Consider the following 20,546-nt stretch of genomic DNA (forward strand, 5'->3'; position numbering starts at 1 on the left):
TTTTTTTTTTGCTTTTTGTTCTCATCTGTAATGAAACAGTCGATTTTATGCATGAAATGTCTTTTTAAAATACATTATATAATTGATATTTTGAAATTATTCAAACCTGTTGCACAGAAATGTATACTCCACATCCTTCAAAGAATCAGTTAGGACAACTTTCTCCAGAAACCATCCACTACCTAGGAAAGCAAAAGCACAAAGCTCTGTCAAATTCCATAATTACCTTGTCAATAATGACATTTCATTTGCTGCCCAACAAAACTAAAATATATGCTATCAGTCACAGAAACATGTAGATCGTGTTCTGATATTTCACACACCTGTTATGGGAAAGTCATTGCATTAGAAAACTTGTTCATCAGTGAGTGCCAATTTCTTTTTCTTCCAAATGCAAGGCAAGTGTTAACTTTTCAAAGATTGTTGCAGGAATCATTTTCGATACATAATATTTTCTATAATACTGTACTCTACTGTATGTATTGTCATTTAGAACATAACAGTAGTCTGATGAGATGCCCTATCAAGATCAAAAGACTGTGACTTAAGAGATCTGACAAGATCAGACAAAAAACACTTACAGGCAGGTCCATAGGCTGCAAGACTTTCTTGTGAGGCACGCTTTCTTGTACATCTCTCTAAATCTGTTCTTAATTTTGTCCTTACCTTCCCCGAGTCCATCATGTCCGATAACAACCTTTTCCAAGTGCCCAAGATGAACAGCCTCAAGGGTGAAAGTGTCAACCTAAATCAATGCATTAAAACACATGAGTAAAAAACTGAGAAAAAAAATGCTAGAAATACCTCTTGTGAATATTTTCAGTTCAGCAATTTGTCAAACATTCTGTTCTGAGATGCTACAGTTCAGCATGGTACAATTAAAAGCATTACACACATACAAAATAGTAAGCGTTTTTGTGCAATTATGATTTATTTTCTTCTGCTTTTCTACTACAGTGGGCATTAATTGGAATAATTAAATGTGAATTTGCATAAATGTGTTACGGGTAATAGATGTTAAAAAAGAAAAGTTAGAAATGGCAGACGTCATGAGAATCACCTTAACTGTGTAGTGTATTTTCATTTCTTAGAAAGAAAATAGATAAAAAACAAATGAAACACATTGTTCGGTTGTTCTTCTCTATACTGTACCTGTCCTTTACAAAACTTTGTGGGCTTCTTTGAGTTTAAAAGCTGTCTTGACCCTGTATCACCATTTTCCCCATAAACATTGATGTATACATTGGCCCCTGTTCCTGCATTCCACAGGTCTCCTGTCACAACACTGACCCCGTACAGAGTAACTTAGAAAAAAAACAAAGATGTTGTTTAAACAGCAGTCACTCGTCTATTTATGTAAGCAAACTGAGAACATAAAAATGGCAAAAGAGAAAAAACTCTTCATTTTATACAAAGCAAATCTGTTCATTGATGTCTGAAAGGAAGAATCATTGAAAATAATCTCTTTTTAAAGGAATGTTCTTTTGTTCTGGTAATTACATGTGGAGATAGGGAGAAAGGTACTGTATGTATGTGGTAGTGTGTAATACTAGGCCATTGACTGGAGTCAGAATCAGGTTTGAAGCAAATGTTACCCTCTTTTTGGCTCTTTTGTGTGGCAGGGATGTCTAGCCCTGGTCCATAGTCCCACAGTCCAACTCAGGTTTAATAGATCACCCTAAATCACCGATTACTAATTGTTTTATGGTATTATTACAGTTCTTAATGCAATTGGTGCATTGAGCAAAGAGCTTTTCTAAGACTATGATGCTGCCGTCATTTTGTCCGGTCTTGTGTTAATGATAATTGTGCATGTTTACCAGGGAAAACAGGGTAACCATGATGTAACACTGGCACTTCTCTGCATATCTCCCCACCCTTCTCCTCCTCCTGAGAGAGCCAGCGATTGACAGGAAGATAGAACATCTCTTCAGTGAACAGATTCTGCAGTCGCACCTAAAAAAGGACCCACTGTTACCCAAAGGCCAAGGTGAAATAAAGTAATATACAGCACAAAAGTCTCTCTCAGCACTGCAGCGGAACTACATTATCATTAGAAGTCTGTCCACTGGTGGTATAAATTATGGAGACCCCAAGGGTGTGAATTTAAACCTGGGTCAGCAAGTCAGGTGGAGCGCACAATCGATTCTTTGGATTGACAGGACAGGCCCCCTCTCTGTAAAAGAAGGATTTCTGAAACTTCCAAACAGCATACATTCACCAGTAAAAGACGTTATGGAGGTTGCAATGTGTCACAACACGTCTGGATATGAGAACAGATCAGAAGAGCATACCAGCCTGTTCTTATTCTCCCTGACTAGGTGCAGGCCCCGTATCTGTGAGCTCAGACATGAATCTTTGGTGATTCCAAAGTGGTGAGGAAGCACCACTCCTTTTAATGATTTTTAAGTCTAAATCATTTGCTATTGATGTCATTTCACTGCAAATGATTTCATTATCTCCCCTTTGAACAAGCAAATACTTCAGTAATTACCACAGCAGCACAGGCTCTGTGTATACGTTCGCCAAGCTTTACTGTCTCTTGTCTCCACTGGGTCTCAATCATCTCCAATTCAAGCTGGTGACACTCTTTTTGTTCTGATATACCATATAACGTACTGCCTGCATTCTGGGTCTAAGATTTGAAAAAATATAAATCTATGTCCTTAATGTTTTAAAAATGTATTGCGTTTGTGTTTGTTTCAAAATTCTTTATGAGCCCGATCCTTTTGAAAGGAAAAAAAATGACATCACGTAGGACGTGCAGTAAGTGTGACAGGTGCAGGTCGGCTTTGCCCCTGCTGGGATGTGATCACAGTCACATTTGTACCATCTCAGGCTTACAGCATCACTCCCTAGAAAGGCAAAACTCAAAACACCAGCTTTTCTGCTGCAGGAGAATCCTTCATCTGTCAGGGTTTCAGGAGGGTGGCATCATTTCTCAGCTACATGCTCAGTGCCACTGAGCTTTGTCGTATAAGGACAGAGTAATGAACTTCATTTTTTTGGATCAAATCTTTTATTTGTTATCAAGGACACTGCAAGCCAAAATTGCAACAAATGGAGTTTATAACGAAAGTCCGGGAGGGATGACAACAACCAAGTTCAATCAGACTGAGCTGTCACTAATTCAGATCACTCCTGACGTCATTTCCTCTCCTACAACACGATAAATACCGCACATGATCCCCTTCTCTCCCTCACATATGTCTTTTTGCAGCCCACCTCCACCTCATCTCCCCCTCTGCAGCTGCCCCTGGGTCACCCCTCACTCAATATGGGGGTCCCAGCCTCCTCGTCCTGTGGCCAGGAGGTCGGCCCACAGCCAAGTGGGCTAAGCCACATGTTAACTAAAACACTCTATAGTACCTTTCAGTACACTTAACTCTTAATTCACTTAATTCTTCTTTATTCCTAGTGAATTTCAAACAAAACAAACACAAAATGAGTTCTTTTATCATGTTAATCATTTTGTTCTGATTTAATAGCTGTAATACTTCATTGTGGCTGCTGTGCAGAATTATGGTCCCTGCAATGAATAAAGAGCTTGGCGATTCTTAAGGATGAAAAGCACCACAGTATATAAAATGCAGGAATTATCCCCTTTAATAAACAATAATAGTGTTTCTCGGTGCAATGACTTCTTACCTCTTCACAGTGCCATCCAGGGGACTGTCCAGAGCTGTTGTGTCCAATACGGATTTTGAAGAGCTCACCGATATTACCAACATTTATCTTCAATTTAGTCAGAAAGACACACATTGAGGGGACAAAAAATAAAAATGAAAGTGTTATTACACTAATGAGTAAACTATGCCACCTGTACAATAAGATCACAATGGAGATGTTCCGCTTTAATCTTTAATTTAAACAACATACAGGAAATATGCAACAAAACATCCCAATTCAACGCATAAAGTGTTATAAAAACATAGCTTTATGGAATTAATTTGTCAAACAACTCCCATTTTCACTGATTAAAAATAAGAATTTGTGTTAGACATTTAGTGAAAGAGAAGTTTGGTCTCAAATCTCCTGGAGCCAGTGTCTCTCTCTAATCATTTGTGGAAACACTGTTGGCAGTCATGTACATCTGGAACATGCTGGAACTGTGACCTGTGCTTCTCTGTTTACAGCTTTTGAAACTGCTTTGTCTCACCTGCAAATGGTTATGACATGCCCTTAATTTTAAAATGGAACAACTCTCTGGCTTTGAACACTATGTAAGAACAAGTATCCTGCAATAATATTGACCTGCAGTAAAAAAATGTCCCTGTTAGATATGCACTAACAAAGTCCATGTTTAGTACGCACATCAAAAATGTCTTCATGGCCACTCTGGAAGAGGTCCCCCTCTCTCCCAAGCAGAAAAAGAGGTCCAGAGTTCCCCTGGAGCCCGTACAGTATGATATAAACTTGGGAAGTTGTACCAGCCGATGGCAGGGAGCTTGTCACAACTGACACTTTCCATTTTCCTCCTGGTATAAAGCCAAAATCAAATCAGTACTAATTAATTAAATGTTTAAGATAAGACATTCAGACTGTACATTCATTTATATGAGAACAATCTGAGATTCCCTAGTAAGTATGATCAGATATTAGTAAGGATTGGTTTCTTACAGGTTATTGATACTCCATTAATGTTCTGCCAGTCTCTTATAGATTATAAATCAATTGATCAATGGAAGTTTCCTCCAAGTGTCTGACTGATTACTTGTGGACATGTTGAATATTGAATCCAGTAAAAGATTATGAATGTGATAACAATGATCGAGGGTTATCCTTTTCATCATTTTAAAGATCGATGAATGTTTATATTTCAATGCTGACTAATGTGTTTAAAACATGAAGCACACACATTTGTATATTTCAGCCTTTATTGAACAAATTGTTTGTAACTGTGTGACACAAAAGAACAAACTGAAACAAAATTTAATTTAAATGAAAAAAAACAAGTTAGACAAAACACACAAAACACAATATATATTAGCTGCCAATAACCTCTCTTTAGAGATAATTCTACAGAAACTTACACTGTATTGCTAAACTATGTAAATGTGTCATTTACATTTGATAAATAAATATCAAATTTTGTAAATAAAAATCAAAGTTGTAAACCAAAGTTTTGTTACAGTGCCAGGTTTATGATTTGTTTTCTCTTGCAAGTTTTGGATCGCTAAGAAACTCGGAATATAAAGAAACACTAAGAAAAAAAATGTATTTCTTGTTTTTAAAAAGCAAGAACACAGATCCTGCTTGATATTTTCCAAGGACTTTCAGAAGTTTAGATGGATGTGCAGGATTTGCGTAGTCTTTGCTACAGAACAATTCAAATTAATTTTTGAACATTTTTTAATAAATGAAACAATAATTGTACTGTGTTGAACTGTTGTAAACCTGTTCATATGGAAATGTGTGCTTGAAAATGTTAAGTTAGATTCCAGCAGCACAATGAGGCAAGGAAGGTTCAAGAGTGATTTGTGTTTAATTGTAGTAAGCATGTTGCTTCTTAGATAGCAAATTTCTATCATATGGAATGCTATTTGAATACCATTCAGAAGTTAGTAGAAGAAATTAAGGATATTAAAATCATAGGGTCTAGTGTTATAAAATACCAGTATTTAATTAATTCTATGACATCAACAGGGATTTTTACTTTACAACTAGGATATTTTACTTATAGAGTACAATAAAATTTATATAGACTTATAAAGTTTACACTTGACACAAAATTATCTAACAATGATGTAAGAAAACATTAAATTTAGTGATTATGTTCCATAAATTACACTTTATATGGTTCAAACAATGATTTAGTCAAAATGATGTTGATACAGAGCTATTTGTCATGGCTCTTGGTAGTCACTGTTCTGTGAGTTGCTAGATAAATGATGAATTTTCTAGTTGAATGTGCAGCAAACATTTTGACCTTAGCCCAAATTATGAAGAAAAATGATACATTGTTGGTACATATTATTTACTAAAAAACACATAATGAAGTCTTTTGTTTTATGGAACATCAGCACTCCACTGGTAACCTCCAGCTTTTAAGTACCATTTTGATCTTGCTGAGAAGTAAAAATTAGGGATCTTAAACTTATGTAATTCATAAAGTAGATCAGGCACCAATTAATCTATATAGTCATTTTTACTTCTACAGTAATTTGTATGAGTAACTTATTTATTTGTACACTATAAACAGTACATACATATTCTTTAGTTGAAGTGTACCATTCTTGGCATACAGTATATGGCTTTAAACCCTAACAGCAAACAATGGTTCAGATAAGCTATGTGCTTTTTGCAAAACATAAATATAGATTGTTTTTCAGTTATTTTTCCTTCTTTCGTTCATTTCCTTCATTGTCTTCTTGCTCAGCAGTCTGTGTTTTATTTGCTGGTGTTTCAATAAGAATATCAGCAACCTCTGAGACAGCCGATGTTTTTCCATTCTCTGTATTTTCATCATCTTGCAACAGTTCTGATTTAAAGATGTTATGTAATCTTCCACAATGCGCAGATTCTATGCTGCCATTTCTTTTGTTTGCTAACCACACCCTGTAGCTATCCTTTGCTGAATAACAGCATTCTGGAAGGTCTTTGATTATGCTGTTGTTGTCATAATGAACATAAGTAAATCTGCTTCTTTTTCCATACTCCTGTGCCAGATGTTTTTTCTGCCTTTCATTACTCTTAAAGATGATTTTGAATGCAGCGCTCCCCTCTTTTGCATCCTTTACCTGCTTTGAAATCACACGTGAGGACAGCTCTTGTTTTACTTTTGCAATATCGTGTCTAATAATGTCATCTTCGAATATTTTTGTGATTTCGTATATCATCTTGTCCATGCGTTCTTCATCCATTTGTGTGTCTTTCATTATGGTATCTGGGGATACACGGGGACGTACGCTAGGTCCTGTCTTTAGTGAACGCATTATCCATTCGTTCTCAAGATCAGATGGCTTTTGATAAACATATCCTCTGTTTTCCTCATGTAGAGGTTCTACTTTGACTGTTAGTATCGGGCAGTGTTGGCCACACATGATATGCAGCTTTTCCAAAGAGTCTTGCTCTTCAAGAGATCTGCCATTTGTACTGCCTGCCCTAGCAGGTTGTGAAATTACAGGATGAGCCACTGAAGGTCCCTGTTCTGGATGTACTTTGTTGTCGGGTAACCTAAATTCTACTGAGGCAAAAGAAGGCAGGCTGCCATTTTTCTCTGCCCACATTTTTGTGGGTTCACCAGATGGACCCAAGCTGTGCAGGTCTTTCTTTTTGTTTGAGCCATCCACTGCACCACTACAGAGGAGGCTGCCTCTGCTTTTAATGCTCATGTCATCGGGGAAAGGTTCAGAGTCGCTGGCGTGTGGCATGTTAAAGTACATACACTTGGGTTCCCCTGGTTTTGCAAGTTCTTCAAGCTCAGAAGAAGATATAACAGCCAGGGGAGGGTGATGGCTTCCGAAGTGTGAGTAAGGAGCATCTTCACTTGTATTGTCCAGCCCTGTTTCAGCAGATGTGGTTTCAATATTTCCATACATCCCCAATTTTTCTGGTGGAGATTTTCGTATTAAATGATTTTCTTTAAGGAGCCATCTCCCTTTGTCAATCAAAACTCCATCATTGGGGTCAGACAGTGCAGTATTTGGGGAACTTTGCTTAGATTTATTATTTAAGTCCAAAGAGCTTTTGGCATTGAAGTATAATAGATCTGAAGTTGCTTTAGGGTTTGTGTCTACTGGAGATGAGATGCGGCCTGTGCTGTTCTTTCCCGGACTTTCTTTACGCTTTTGTTTTGGCGCAGCTGGTGGTCTCGTCACAGAAAGCACCTTGGCCTCATTGGTCCCATAAAGTCTTTCAATTGTTCTTCTTACATAGCCCTTAGAAATAGACTGTCTCCCACTAATATCTTCTCCACTTTCTGTGGTTAGTTCGCATGATGCCTGTGATCTATATCCACTGCCTGAACTGTCTGAAGTCTCTGGCCTGTAGTCAGACAGGTCTGATGTGGATGGGCTTGGTAGCCTCTTTTTTCTGTATTGCAAATCTTGAGTGCTTTTGGCCATAAACATTTCTTTTATTGACTTGATATTGACTCCACCAGTCTCCTTTTTCATGGAAATTTTAGAATCATAACTAAAAGCTAATGAGGAACATAATGAAGCCTTACTGGAAGACTCAACCATATCATAAACGGATTTGACAGATTCAGCTATCCCAGGTTCTTTATGTTCATCATTTAGAATATCTTTAGCTATGGAGACTGAGGAGCTGTGCTCTTTTGCATAGCCGTTGTCATTTGTTAAGCATCCATCAAGGTTTTCACCCATAAATTCTTCATCTGCTTTTTGCTCAAAAGAAACGTGTGTTGCCTCCTTAATACCACCTGTCTGTGACATTTGAAGCTCATCATTTGCTGAACAGAGCTGCTCTTCTACATAGCTAGCTTCTTTGAAAGCTGTAAATTCCTCTCTATGAAGAATTTCTTCCGTGAGCAAACACGACGGTTCATTTGAAGATAGTTCTCTATTCAAAAAAGTCTCATCTTGATGAATTGATTCATCAAAGCAATGTATTTCCTCTGACTTGTGTTTTTGCTCTTCTTTTATATTAACCTCTTTGCTCTGCTTATCCACAGAAGCCAATTCCTCAGTTTGTAATTCTTCAGGAATACCAAGTTTTGCAATTGAATCTTGAATGTCAAAAGTATGATCCAGATTTTTATGGTTTTCATCTGTGTAGGCCTCGAGCAGTGTATTTGTTTCTGAAAATGCTGCTAGAAAATCATGGCTTTGCCCCTTTCCAGTCATTTCCTGATGATCGCTAGAGGGATGTAATAAATGGGAAGATGTAGTCTGTTGAGAATCTGAGAGACTAATCGCCAGTTCTCCCTCAGTTTCAATGCTAGCCATTTTCTTCAAAGACTCCATAAGTTTTAAAGCTTCAGTGGAGCTTCTATTTTTTGTCAATACTATAGTATTGTCCATGTCTGTGATACCTTCCCTTAAAGCCAACACAGACAAAAATGCCAAAATGACTTTGGAAGAAGCTCCAAGAGTAGAAGCAACATTTGAAGAAAGGTCTGGCAGGCTAGAAGACTTTTCTAAACTAGAGAAATGTTTGCTGTTGGATGTCTGCTGTTTTTGGATTGATTTTACTGAACAGCACAGCTGCTCTAATACAGGTTTCAAGTCAGGTTGTAAAGGTGAATTACCACAGATTTCCCCAAACTCCGTTTGAATTGCAGCTTCTGTTGTTTTCTGTATTTTACGTTGCTGTGTCAATGCTATTGGATTAGTTTCCATACTTGGAATTGAATCATGTAAGCTCTGCTTTTTATTAGAGTCTTCATCAGATGCTTCCTCTAGCTTCTCCATTTTAGAAACACTTTCGATTTGCCTTTTGATGGTGTTAATTTTACAAGCATGAAGGTATTCGATATGGTTCTCCTTTGTTTCACCAGTTACTTCTGATTCCTCTGATGGATCACTGCCTATTTGAAAGACTACTTTATTGTCTGTGTCTGCTTCATTGTGTGATACATTCCCCTGGCATGATCTGGATCCTGACGGTAAATTTTCCAGCCAGTTTTCTACTTTCTCATTAACTAAAGAGGGTGAAGAATACAGCTCAAGGAGTGAGGCATTCTCACTAAATTCTCTTGTCTCCTTTTCTGATGAGTTTTGTTTGGTCTTTTTCTGTTTTTTCTGTCTCATTTTGTCTTGCCCTGATGAATCAATAGGTGGCAAGACAATTTTCTTAAAACATGTGTGTTCCTCACTTCCATTCAGACATACCATCTGGTTGTCTTTGATACATCTGACTTCAGAATAGTTTAGTTCTTTTTCAGCCATGGTGTTCTCAATGTTTAATGCATATGCATTTTCAGACAGACTCAGTACAGAAAAGCTGTTAATATTTTCCTCTTCCATGCCTTTATTTTTCTTGTTGCTTTTTTTAATTTTGTTTACCTGTTGGGAATTGATTGGGCTTTCCTCTGTATGTTTTATCTGTTTTTCACCACTGGTTAAAATGTCTGAGCTAGCTTTCGTGATGTCTTTCTGAGAGGTCATGTCTTTTTTTTCTCTTCCTTTGCTATATGAGCTCACGTTTGTTGGCACGTTTATCTTTTTGACTTTTGGCTTGGCCTGCTTGTTTTTTTTCCCCTGGATTGAAGGTGAAACCTGATCCTTTGTGCAACCTCCTGAGCTGAACTCAGAGCATTCTGTTTTGAGGGGTAATGCTTCGGAAAGTAAATTAACAGAACACTCAGTTTCATCATTTCTGACAGAAGACAAGTCGTTTCTGCTTGTGTAAGAGTTGATCATGAGATCTGACGAAAAAGATGTGTTACCATTTTTTCTGCCATTGAGTGATTCTGAAGCAGTGGATGGTCTCTTGTAATGCACTTCATATTCATTGCCTAAGGAACAGAGGGTTAGGTCTGAAGAAGCTGGTCTACCACACATAAATTTTCCTTCAAGGCCACATTTTAGATTTGCAAAAAAATTGTCATGGCAACTTTGATGTTCAACTATGTGTAATACCGTTTCCGTAATTTCTTCTCCATTGTCATGTAACTTTAGTATGTTGGCTACTCCTGAAGATTTGAAAGAGGAGTGTACATCATTGTTATTGATCTCTACAGACCCTGTTTTCCTGGGTTTGGGTATGGGTCTGCTGCTGCACTGGCTAACCACGCAGTATTCTTTTGTGACGTCACCATTTTCAGTTTCCTCAATATAGGCATAAGTACCAACTACATTTTCCTCTATTTCCTTTTCTAACACAGTTTTGAGACTTTCCAGTGAGGTCTGCTTTTTTTTAGTGCGTCTTGGCCCAGGGGTCGGTGGTCTTCTAAAGCAGACTTTATCTTTGCTTTCGGTGTTGGCATCTACATGCTTATTTAGTGCCAGATCTTGCCAAAAGTCATGCTCTTGGGTTTCTCTGAAAGCAGGAACCTTTTCATCTCTTCCTTCTTGAGACGTTTGATTCGTTTCTTTCTGAGAGAGATCATTTTCCTCTTTAGACGTATATTCAGTTGCACATGTTAGCTCTGTAGAAGCAACCAGGTTGGAATTGGAAGAACTGCCACCTGGCTCTGGGTGCGAGATGCAAGCCACGTTGATTTGGTTGGAGACACTAGACCTGCTGAGCGTGGTGGTCCATTGTATCGTTTCCTCCTGTTTTATTGTTAATCGCACTTTCATCTCTACTGTCATGCTGCCATCTTGATTGACACGAAAAGACTTTTCTATGTCCTCATCAAGAGGCATCACAGGAATGTCCTCCTCGACACAGGTGCAGGTCTCCGCTGATTCCATGGTATTACTGGGAATGGGCATGTCATACAAGCTTCCAGCTATGGAACCATTGATCTGGTTTACAAAGTACTTTTCTGAAGACACAGAGAAATTTCTAGACCGAGTGCTGGAGACTGATTTCTTTTTCCCTTTTAAGGTTAATTGTTCCAAAATAAAAAAATGGAGGAGAGAGAAGCAGCAAGAGTGAAGAAAAGGAAAAAGATGGGGGGTTTGTTGTGAAGCAGTTGCCCATATTCCATTGGCAGGGAAAGCAGTGAAAGAAAGAAAACACAGAAATTAGAAAAACAGTTGAAGCAAAAAAGCAGTTTTAATCATTCTAATATATTCACTTATCACCATGTCTAGTAATAATGAATAAGCAGAAATATTAGCATTATTAATGCTTCATGCATTTGCTAGACTGTATACAGAATGACCTACAAAGCAGCTAATGCAGGTAAGACATTTGGGTCATCCAGGGAATTACTGACATCATTGAACACCTCAGCATATTTCTTCAGCTTATCCCTTTCATCTTAAGAGAATGAAATTATTAGTATTGGGTGACTGTAGCATAATCTAGCATTCTGTCTGGTCTTCTTCACATTTCTGAAGGCATCTAAACTGGTGTCCTAGAAACACTGAAATTTATGTCAAAAATATATACAAAATGTATTGTTATATAATGCATTGTGATATGTCATATGTATATAACTTTCACTTCCTTAAATTCTTCATGGAACAACAAGCCCAGATTCATCCTAAACATAACTCAGGTTGAAGTGCTGTTTGTGTACCTGTGCATTACTATCTCACTGTAAACAGAATATTACAGTATTAAATATTACTCTACATGATATTTCATAAACATGACAATATTTTTGTATGTAGTTCCATTGTGTATGGCTGCAACAGCAGTCAAAATTACAGGGAGAAATCAAACACATTTAAAAAAATACTGTACAAGACAGGATATGCTTTTAGTGGACAACTTTTCTTTTCAGAGAACCCACTCTTGTTCAAAATTACAGATGTACAAGCATGAACCTTTGTGTCACACAGCTTTCCCAGAATCTGAAAGAACGCTAACACTCTTCTTTTTTTCACATTCCTCTCAGGTTCACCCTACAGCTTTCTACGTTGTTATTAACGGCAAATCTATATGCAGTACTAACAAATGTTACTTCTAAAAAGGTAGTGAATTACTGTTATAAGTTTCATAAAAATTTGCTTTTATGAATTAATAACAAAGGTAACAAGTTAGTGGAAATTCATTTGAGTAAAATACAGTAGTAAAATGTGAGTTACTTTATATAATAACCAATTACAAAGACTAACTTTTCATAACTTTCTAAAACTATTTTCCACCAGTTTGGTGCATTACCTTAAGGACTATGGACAAGGGCTGTACACAATATTTGGAAGAAGTGATCAGTGAAGTTTAGTGAATGACTGAAATGAAATTGAAATAAACATTAATCTGGAAGACCTATGAGTCTAGAGTAATGTAAATCTGTTTTACACTTATTTGCAGGATAGAATATAAGAACAAGTCCAAATTGTGTGAGAAAAATATTTCAACTAATCCTTGGACACCTTTGAGCAAATGGAGATATAAAAAATGAAATGGTTAAATTCAATAATAAGGTTAATTTGTTTATCTGTTCTTTTGCTTTGATCTTTTCTGGAGATTTTTTGTTAAAAAACAGACTTACGATTCCTTCGTCCCAGCCTCTCTCTGTGCTTTGGCTGAACGTGACTGGAGACTCCAGGCAGCTTTGCAGGCAGAGTCTGTGTTTGAGGATCATAGCTGCCTGGTTTGAACGGTTCTCGTCCTGAAGCTACAACAACCCCTGAGCACAGAATCAGAGACTGGAGACTATCAACCTGCAATTTTAAAGGAAAAGCAATGACATTAAAATCCATCAATAATCCAAACAAAGCATCATGCTGTTCAGTGGCTAGTCTGAATTTGCTGAGATTGCACAATTATTCTGTAATTAACAGTTATTTATTATTAATAATTACTAAATAATTTATTTCACTAAATAATTTAATGATTATTTATTAATTATCCAGTAGCTGGGCTGTTTTTCTCTCGTATTAAGCAGATTTCTTGATAAAACATGTCATACCCAATGATGGTTTTGAATGCAACTTTACAAAGGGGTTGTGGGTTTTTTTTTGCTTTTTTGTTTCAGTACCTGTATTTTAATTTAAGAAAACCTTTTGGTTTCCTGCTGATATACATGTGCTAATTACAGTAAATGTATTGTTTTTAGATGATATTTTTTAGTGAATCTTAGTGAAATCTTAGTGAAGCATCTTGCTTGGATACAACAGCGTGCCCTACCTGGGATATTAACCCATAACTTTTCCTTTATGAGCCCAGAGTTACAACAACTAATTGACACTACAAAGCCGATGCTCTGTGTGTTGCTCACATACAAGCTTTGAAACTGACCTTAAAATTGCTATAGGGTGCTTAGACCAATCGTTTTGGCAGCACTCCTGTTTATTTTGAATGCAAATCAGAAGGTGCCAAGAATATTCTTAAGGTGTCAATAAAATGTTTTTTTAAATATTCTAGAACATTTTTAAACCATCATTTTAGATCAGATGTGTTCAAGAAATTGTTCTACCAGAACCTTAAAGATTAAATTTAAACTGATTTAAAACTTGTTTTATGTCTGGAACATTGAAGATAATGAAAATGTTTTTTGCTCTATACTTTCATTTTTGATTAAAAATGTGGGTAGAGAACTGATTTTCAGTTTTTCATTGGTATCCTTTAGTAGTGTCTCTGAATGTCCTTGAACATTTTCAGACATTTCTCTCAGAGACAAAAGAAACAGAAGAAATTGTAAACTTGGTGTACTCTTTAAAATATATTCTTATAGGCTGAAGAAAGCCACACATTAGTTTTGACTTACATCTCAAAAGAGGGCACCACACAGAAATCCAATAACGGCGCATTACCAAGATACTGGCCAGTGTGGGTATGAAATATGAGGCTTACTGTATGCTTTCGTGTTAGTTATTTGAAATATCTCCCCAGCCTTGGCTAATGCTGTTAGTCAGCTGATTTAATGGGATTCTAGCTAAGAAGCTTAGATTTGTTTCCCTCTCCTACAAGTTATTTTTGGATCAGTCACTAGGTAGTGCTCATTAAATGGCTTTGACCCTGGTTCCTGGCCTGACATCATACAATGGGGCTCTCAGGTAATGTGTGTCCTCATTCCGCTTCCATTTATTAAATAAACATACGTTCACAGCACAGGTAATTCTATTCAAACAAAAACTTGTGGCCCACAAGAGATCGAATCCTGCAGTCAAAATCATTCCAATGCAACACTTAACAATATCTTGATTAACCCTACCATTATGATTTCAACTTAATATGGTAAACTGTGCTAAGCATTAACCACTTTTTGGATACAAAGTATCTTTCTGTGTCTTTTACTATCCTCCCATTATAGCTCTACTTTCTAGTGGATGAACTGTTTAATACATAGTATTCCGTCATATTGGGACACTGTCTACTTATCTAAAAACATTTACAAGTGTGTTCCTCAGACTCATACCTTTAACCACAGAATAAATCCACTTAGGCCTTCTCTAAAGTCTTTGTACAGTTTTTAACATGTTTACAAGTCTTTTTGTACCCAGTTCAGGTCAGGCAGTAACACATCTACTTTTCTTCTATTCACTACACATTTGCTATTTTTAAAATAAGACTGACAATCTTCAGTCAAAGAAGTGCAACCATTTTTCTGCCAACAGAAACAGTAAAATGATATTCTGGCAAATGGGTTTCTAACAGTTATTTCTAAGGATCTTGTGGATGAACCACATAGGTTTATATTAAGCTATTTTTTTCCAAGCAATGAAAATGTAATCTCACAATGTGGTATTTTCATTTAATACAGGACCACACTCTTTTTTCTGGGAAGTCCAAAAAACAGCAAACTAGAAAGGATTAACACTAGTGTATCTACAGTATGTAGTATCAATGGTTATCCTCACCATCACAGTAGTAGAGACTGAATTAAAATCCTTGCTTCTGTCATCAGAGGATATTACATATCCTCTAATGTCCCCTAAGAAAAAGTCAGGCTTACTTTGCTTTTTTTTAGAGTTCACTCTGTTCACTAAAGTTCTCAGGCTTGAGAAACAGATATTCATTATAAATGATGTATGTTGCTAATGTCCTATAGCCATTGTCGGTGGCACGATAATAGAAAAAATATATATTACTAAAAAATGGTAAAGATGTTTAGTATTCAAATTATGGATTTTGTTTTTCCTCAGGAGTTCTTTTACTAAAAGATTACTTGGATCTTGGCTTCTAGAAGCAATAGGAACATATCTGGTTGACTGGTCTCACCACAACTAAAAAACTTGGCAGCGTATTGACACTCAGCTTTTGTTCTCCCAGAATTCCTGGAATCTGCCCTGTCTTGATATTACTGTAGTTATTTGCAACTTTGTGCTGTGGAGGGGAAAGGGGAGGGTGGTGGAGAAAGTGGGGTTTTGGTGGGCTATTGCTGATAGGGCTGAATTCTTCTTACATAGTGGACTATGCTGTCTAGACAGCTTGAAATTGTCCAATTGCTCTAGGGTTCTCTGGCTGGAAACTTGGATTGAGTCCATTAATGCTGGGAGATGCTGTGGTGTTCTGATTTCTAAATTTCAAACCCAGTTCACTAAAACAAAATTGTATGGGTCTTTGCTTTACTTCCAATGTCTTGGAATGTTCTTGCCTTGTGACTTCTGTAACTATGGAGAGGATCATAAACAGACACTTACCCTTCTGCCATCTGGAGTATACAGCTTTACTACAGGAAACTGCATCACCTCTGTCACGTGACCGAGAAGTGACTCAAACGTCTGTGATGTTTTCTTTTGCAGCATTATGGTGTGCTTGATTCCGGAGTCTCCGTTTTTGAAGACAACAAGTTTCTTGGGTGTGCGCACCACCGAGTTTTCGCGTTTCATAATCCTGCCGTCATTTTGCTTGGCCAGGTGTACTGCACGGCGGCGGGCACTCACTGGCCTGGTGGTATACCAGGGTACTGGCTTCTTACTAGCCACTTCCAAATCTATAGGCTTGACTTTCTTTTGATCTGAGCAAATGTATGATTTCCCGTCCTCTAGCTCGTCAAGATGGTTGATGCCATGGATTCCGCGAGGGGTGGTGATGTTTCGTACCCCGAAGGGCAAAGGAACTTTCTTAGATAAGGTATCCAACAGGGCATCAAACGATTTAAAAGTCCGATTGTTGATGACCATCTTTAGCCCACTGAACTGGGGATCGCCGCTCTTATAGAAGCAGACGTGTTTCGACGAAATGGGGTCCGTGATTTGAGGGTGACGGGGAATCATTGTCTGCCCATTCTCAGAGAAATGATCCGGTGGCTGTGAGGGGTTTCTGGGGCTAATATCACTCATGTTTGCCCATCAACTGAAAAAAAGAAAAAAGTTGAGAAAGAGATCATGCATATATAAAGAATACATAAATTGTTGTCCTCTCCTACACTATAATACAGTAGTTGTGACCTTTCATTCTCTAAAGTGATGCCCTGCTTTATTTCCTCATTGTTATTTCTTAATGGCAGAGAATGTTTAAAATTTGGTTCTATTAGACAGGCATCCTTTATCTGAGTAAATTTCTGCTTATTAAATCAAAGAATGTGATTAGATAATGAAAACAAATAGTTTTAGTATCAATGAAGAATTACAAAACCAGAATGCAATTAACAATATGGTGGTCAAGTGCCATATTGCCAGATGTTGTACTAACAATGGCCTAGCTCTTTGTAAGTACCTGCAGAATGTGATCTATATTAAAAGAAACAGGCCGACAAACAACATTTGAGCTCTTTGAAACTACAATGATGTTCTCGTTTCTCTTTTAATCACAATTTTATCACTTTTTTTGGATCACAGATCTAAAAGTGAGTTTTGTAAGTGAATGTACTATGTGTCAGATTCCAAAACAATTATTGATTATATTAGGAAAAAGGCTTCTCCATTGAGGACATTTTCTCTGAACTAGTTCATCCAATCCAATGTATCCCATCATCACGTAACCTAACATCACGAGTCAATTTGAAAAGGCCTTTCTACAGGGACCTACCTTTGGAACTCATTATGTTACTTGCTACCTGATGCATTTTGTAACCTCAAATCTTGTTTACTTTATGTCATCCTATTCAGGATTTCGTGACTCTTTGCCACTGGATTTATCTGACATTTGATTACATTGGATTTAAGTGACAGTTTAAAATATTTTGTGAATCAGTGACATAGAAACTTGTTGAATGATCTTGACACCTTCTGTATTGCATATTTAGATGCTTACAATAACATACTCACAAGAAAGAATGGGACAAGCCTTCACATTTCTGTGTAAATAAGTTCTTGTGCCAAAGAATTTGTGAAAACTGTAATTATTACTCTTATATTATTGGATATAGCATCTTTGAAATGTAATTTGATCCATTTCACTCCCCTGAGCAACAGGCTCCTACCCTAAGTAAACACACAAGTTAAGATGCCTCAAACTCCCATAAAAACAGAAAAATAATCTCTGCCATTTTCTGAAAATTGATGTCATTAGTTGACTTTCATCTCCTCCTTCAGTGTGAATTTGATTTCTGTGAGATGTTATTCTATTGTTATGTTTCCACTCTTTTTTTAAACTGAATTGCTACTGGACAGGAGACAAGAGAAGTGCTAAAATGAAAGCTTAATATTTGACTAATCAGAGTACAATAGTATTTCTGTAAAATAAATAAGTACGTACATAAGCTCTCATATATAAGTAAAACAACTTCAATTATGAGCTGAGAAAAATGATTCTATTAATGTAAAATGTAAAACTATTAATACAGCTTACCCAAATAAAAAATCATAATTTTTTTTTGTCAACATACTGTAGAAGTAATTATCGCATATTTTCCAACCTGAAAACACCCACTGAAAAAAAACATTTCTTGGGTGTTTTCTGAAGGCGAGGACAGTCAAAAAGCAAAATTAATAAATATTTTTTGATTCCTCTGAACCTCAACCACATTATGCCTTTTTAGTAAAATTGCAAAGACAAAATTTCTCTAACATATGTTTCAGTAAATACATTACTTATGTTTCATTATATTAGTTTTATTATTTTTCAGTTTCAGCACTTCAGGTATATTACAATAATATTTTAATATATTTTAGTTGAAATACAGATAGACAGAATATAATCTGTCCTTTTTTATTCACCTACCTATCATTATCATACTCTCAATGACTTACAAATCCACAAGACCAACAAAATTTGCAAGTAACAAAATACTAATGACTTACCTACTTTTATATTTTAGGAAAACCGGGACCAGAAGAAGTACACACTCCATAGTCTTTGTAAGTAACCTCAGATACAGAAGCACAATTAGATGGACTTGGCAGGTTTATTTCGAGAGAGGGAGCATCAGGGTCAATTTGCTTAATCTTTGCTCACAGTTAATCAATGTCACAGTGGTACAGTGTGTTAGGAGTGTGAGCTGAGCTGTGTAGATTCCATGATAATATAACAGATGTCATCTTTGTTTTGGTCCTTAAAATGTTTTCAGATTAATTAAAATTAAATTTGAAAACAATGAACTCTCCTTCACACATTTACAATAAAATCAGAGATTTACATATTAATGCCATTTACAAAGGGGTGCAGATTCTAAACTAAGACAATGTTTCACTGATGGGCACCTAGTTAATTTCTCAGTGCTTCATGCTTTACTTGAAATTCATACTGCGTAGATTTCCTACTTCACATAAACATTACATTTGTTAAGTTAACAGGACCCAGATGGCCTGTACTGTTTCTAATTTTCTAACACAGGTGTAATCTGATTTGAAAAGTCTTTAGGTAATAAGGATTAGAAGAGCTTTTAAATATTAACTGGCACTGTGAAGGAAGGTGCCTGGTAAGGACCACTTAATTCACAGCATGTACACTTTTCTGATTGGCTTGTACAAAACAGATTAATTTATTTTAATTCCTGACCAGGATTCAGGAAACGTCTCTGATTTATGTGCTTGTGCTGTACAAATACTGCATGTGAAATCTTTGCTGGATTACTGCCTACCTTGCAATGTGGAATAAATATTCTATCCATCTATTATACAGTATCTACATTAGAGTGTGTCTGAATTTGATGCTACTTATGTGAAGCACATGATGCACAACATCTTGATATTTTTGGATAAATCTGCCAAGCCTTCACTCAAACCACCATCACTAATACGAGCTAAATAAACTGAGCTGTAAAATTTTGGTACTAAGCCTTTTTTGTCTTGAACAAGGGACTCCAAGGGACACAAGTATTTAAAATACTCACAGGTATTGACCAACTGAGCTCATTGGACCTCTTCAGAAACAATGGTGAAACACAAAACACAGAACACAAGTGAAAAATATGTAGAAGTGCAATTAAAACTGAGATCAGAAGGCACCACCCAGATGGTTGTATGGGGATGGGACAAGTTATCTGATTGTGTCATTGAAACTGATAAGATTTCATATCATCATTGAATCAATTTGCTACTATGCACCCAATGAGCTAGATGGGTCCAACAGCCTCCTCTCATTTGTTACAGTTCTTATGTTTAATGATATATTTTCAGGAATTGAATATTGTGTTCAGTATTGTGCTAAAAATCATAGCAGTATTGCAGATTTGGTTACGGTATTTTTTTATTTATGTGTGTTATTTACAGCAGAGTGACAGAGTGCTGGGTCAATATTTAATTATAAATTTCACCTACGATATAAGCAAACTCTGTTAATACTGTCTTAATATTTTAATATATTAAAACAATAACTGAAAGCAAAATAGTCTTGAATTATATAAAATATTAGTTACCCTAAAAACACTGGCTACCATTAAAGAATATAGTATCCACAACATTTTCTGAGTACAAAAAATAAAACATGGAAGTATATCTCTTAAATACAACTTCAGTTTTAGCTTCTCCTAGGTAATTTCCATTATGTAACCAGCTGCAATGCCTAAAGCTATGACCACGTTCTATTTTGAGATGATTGAGCTAATTTTGTTGTCCCTTCCAGCTTTAGTAATCCTAATGATCCATGAAGAACCACAAATAAAGCCGAAACTGTTCTGTTCTGTCAACTGTTTGATTACAGTGTCTAAAATATATAAATGTGAGGTGCAAAATACTCTAGTCACTGTGTGT

At 36.5% G+C, this 20,546-nt stretch overlaps 1 protein-coding gene across 1 annotated transcript; it reads right to left on the reverse strand.

Moving 5' to 3' along the window:
- Positions 1–6,332: 6,332 nt before the first annotated feature.
- On the reverse strand, positions 6,333–16,754 carry LOC148831829 (oxygen-regulated protein 1-like). The gene is made up of 3 exons (XM_088919086.1): positions 16,113–16,754; positions 13,019–13,190; positions 6,333–11,452 (listed from the first exon to the last, which is right to left on the reverse strand). Exons 1-3 carry the CDS (start codon positions 16,752–16,754, stop codon positions 6,333–6,335), a joined length of 5,934 nt encoding a protein of 1,977 aa, XP_088775212.1.
- Between the last annotated feature and the right edge of the window lie 3,792 nt (positions 16,755–20,546).

This window comes from Atractosteus spatula, chromosome 6, assembly GCF_055471065.1.
Source record: "Atractosteus spatula isolate fAtrSpa1 chromosome 6, fAtrSpa1.hap1, whole genome shotgun sequence".
In the NCBI taxonomy this organism is placed as follows: domain Eukaryota; kingdom Metazoa; phylum Chordata; class Actinopteri; order Semionotiformes; family Lepisosteidae; genus Atractosteus; species Atractosteus spatula.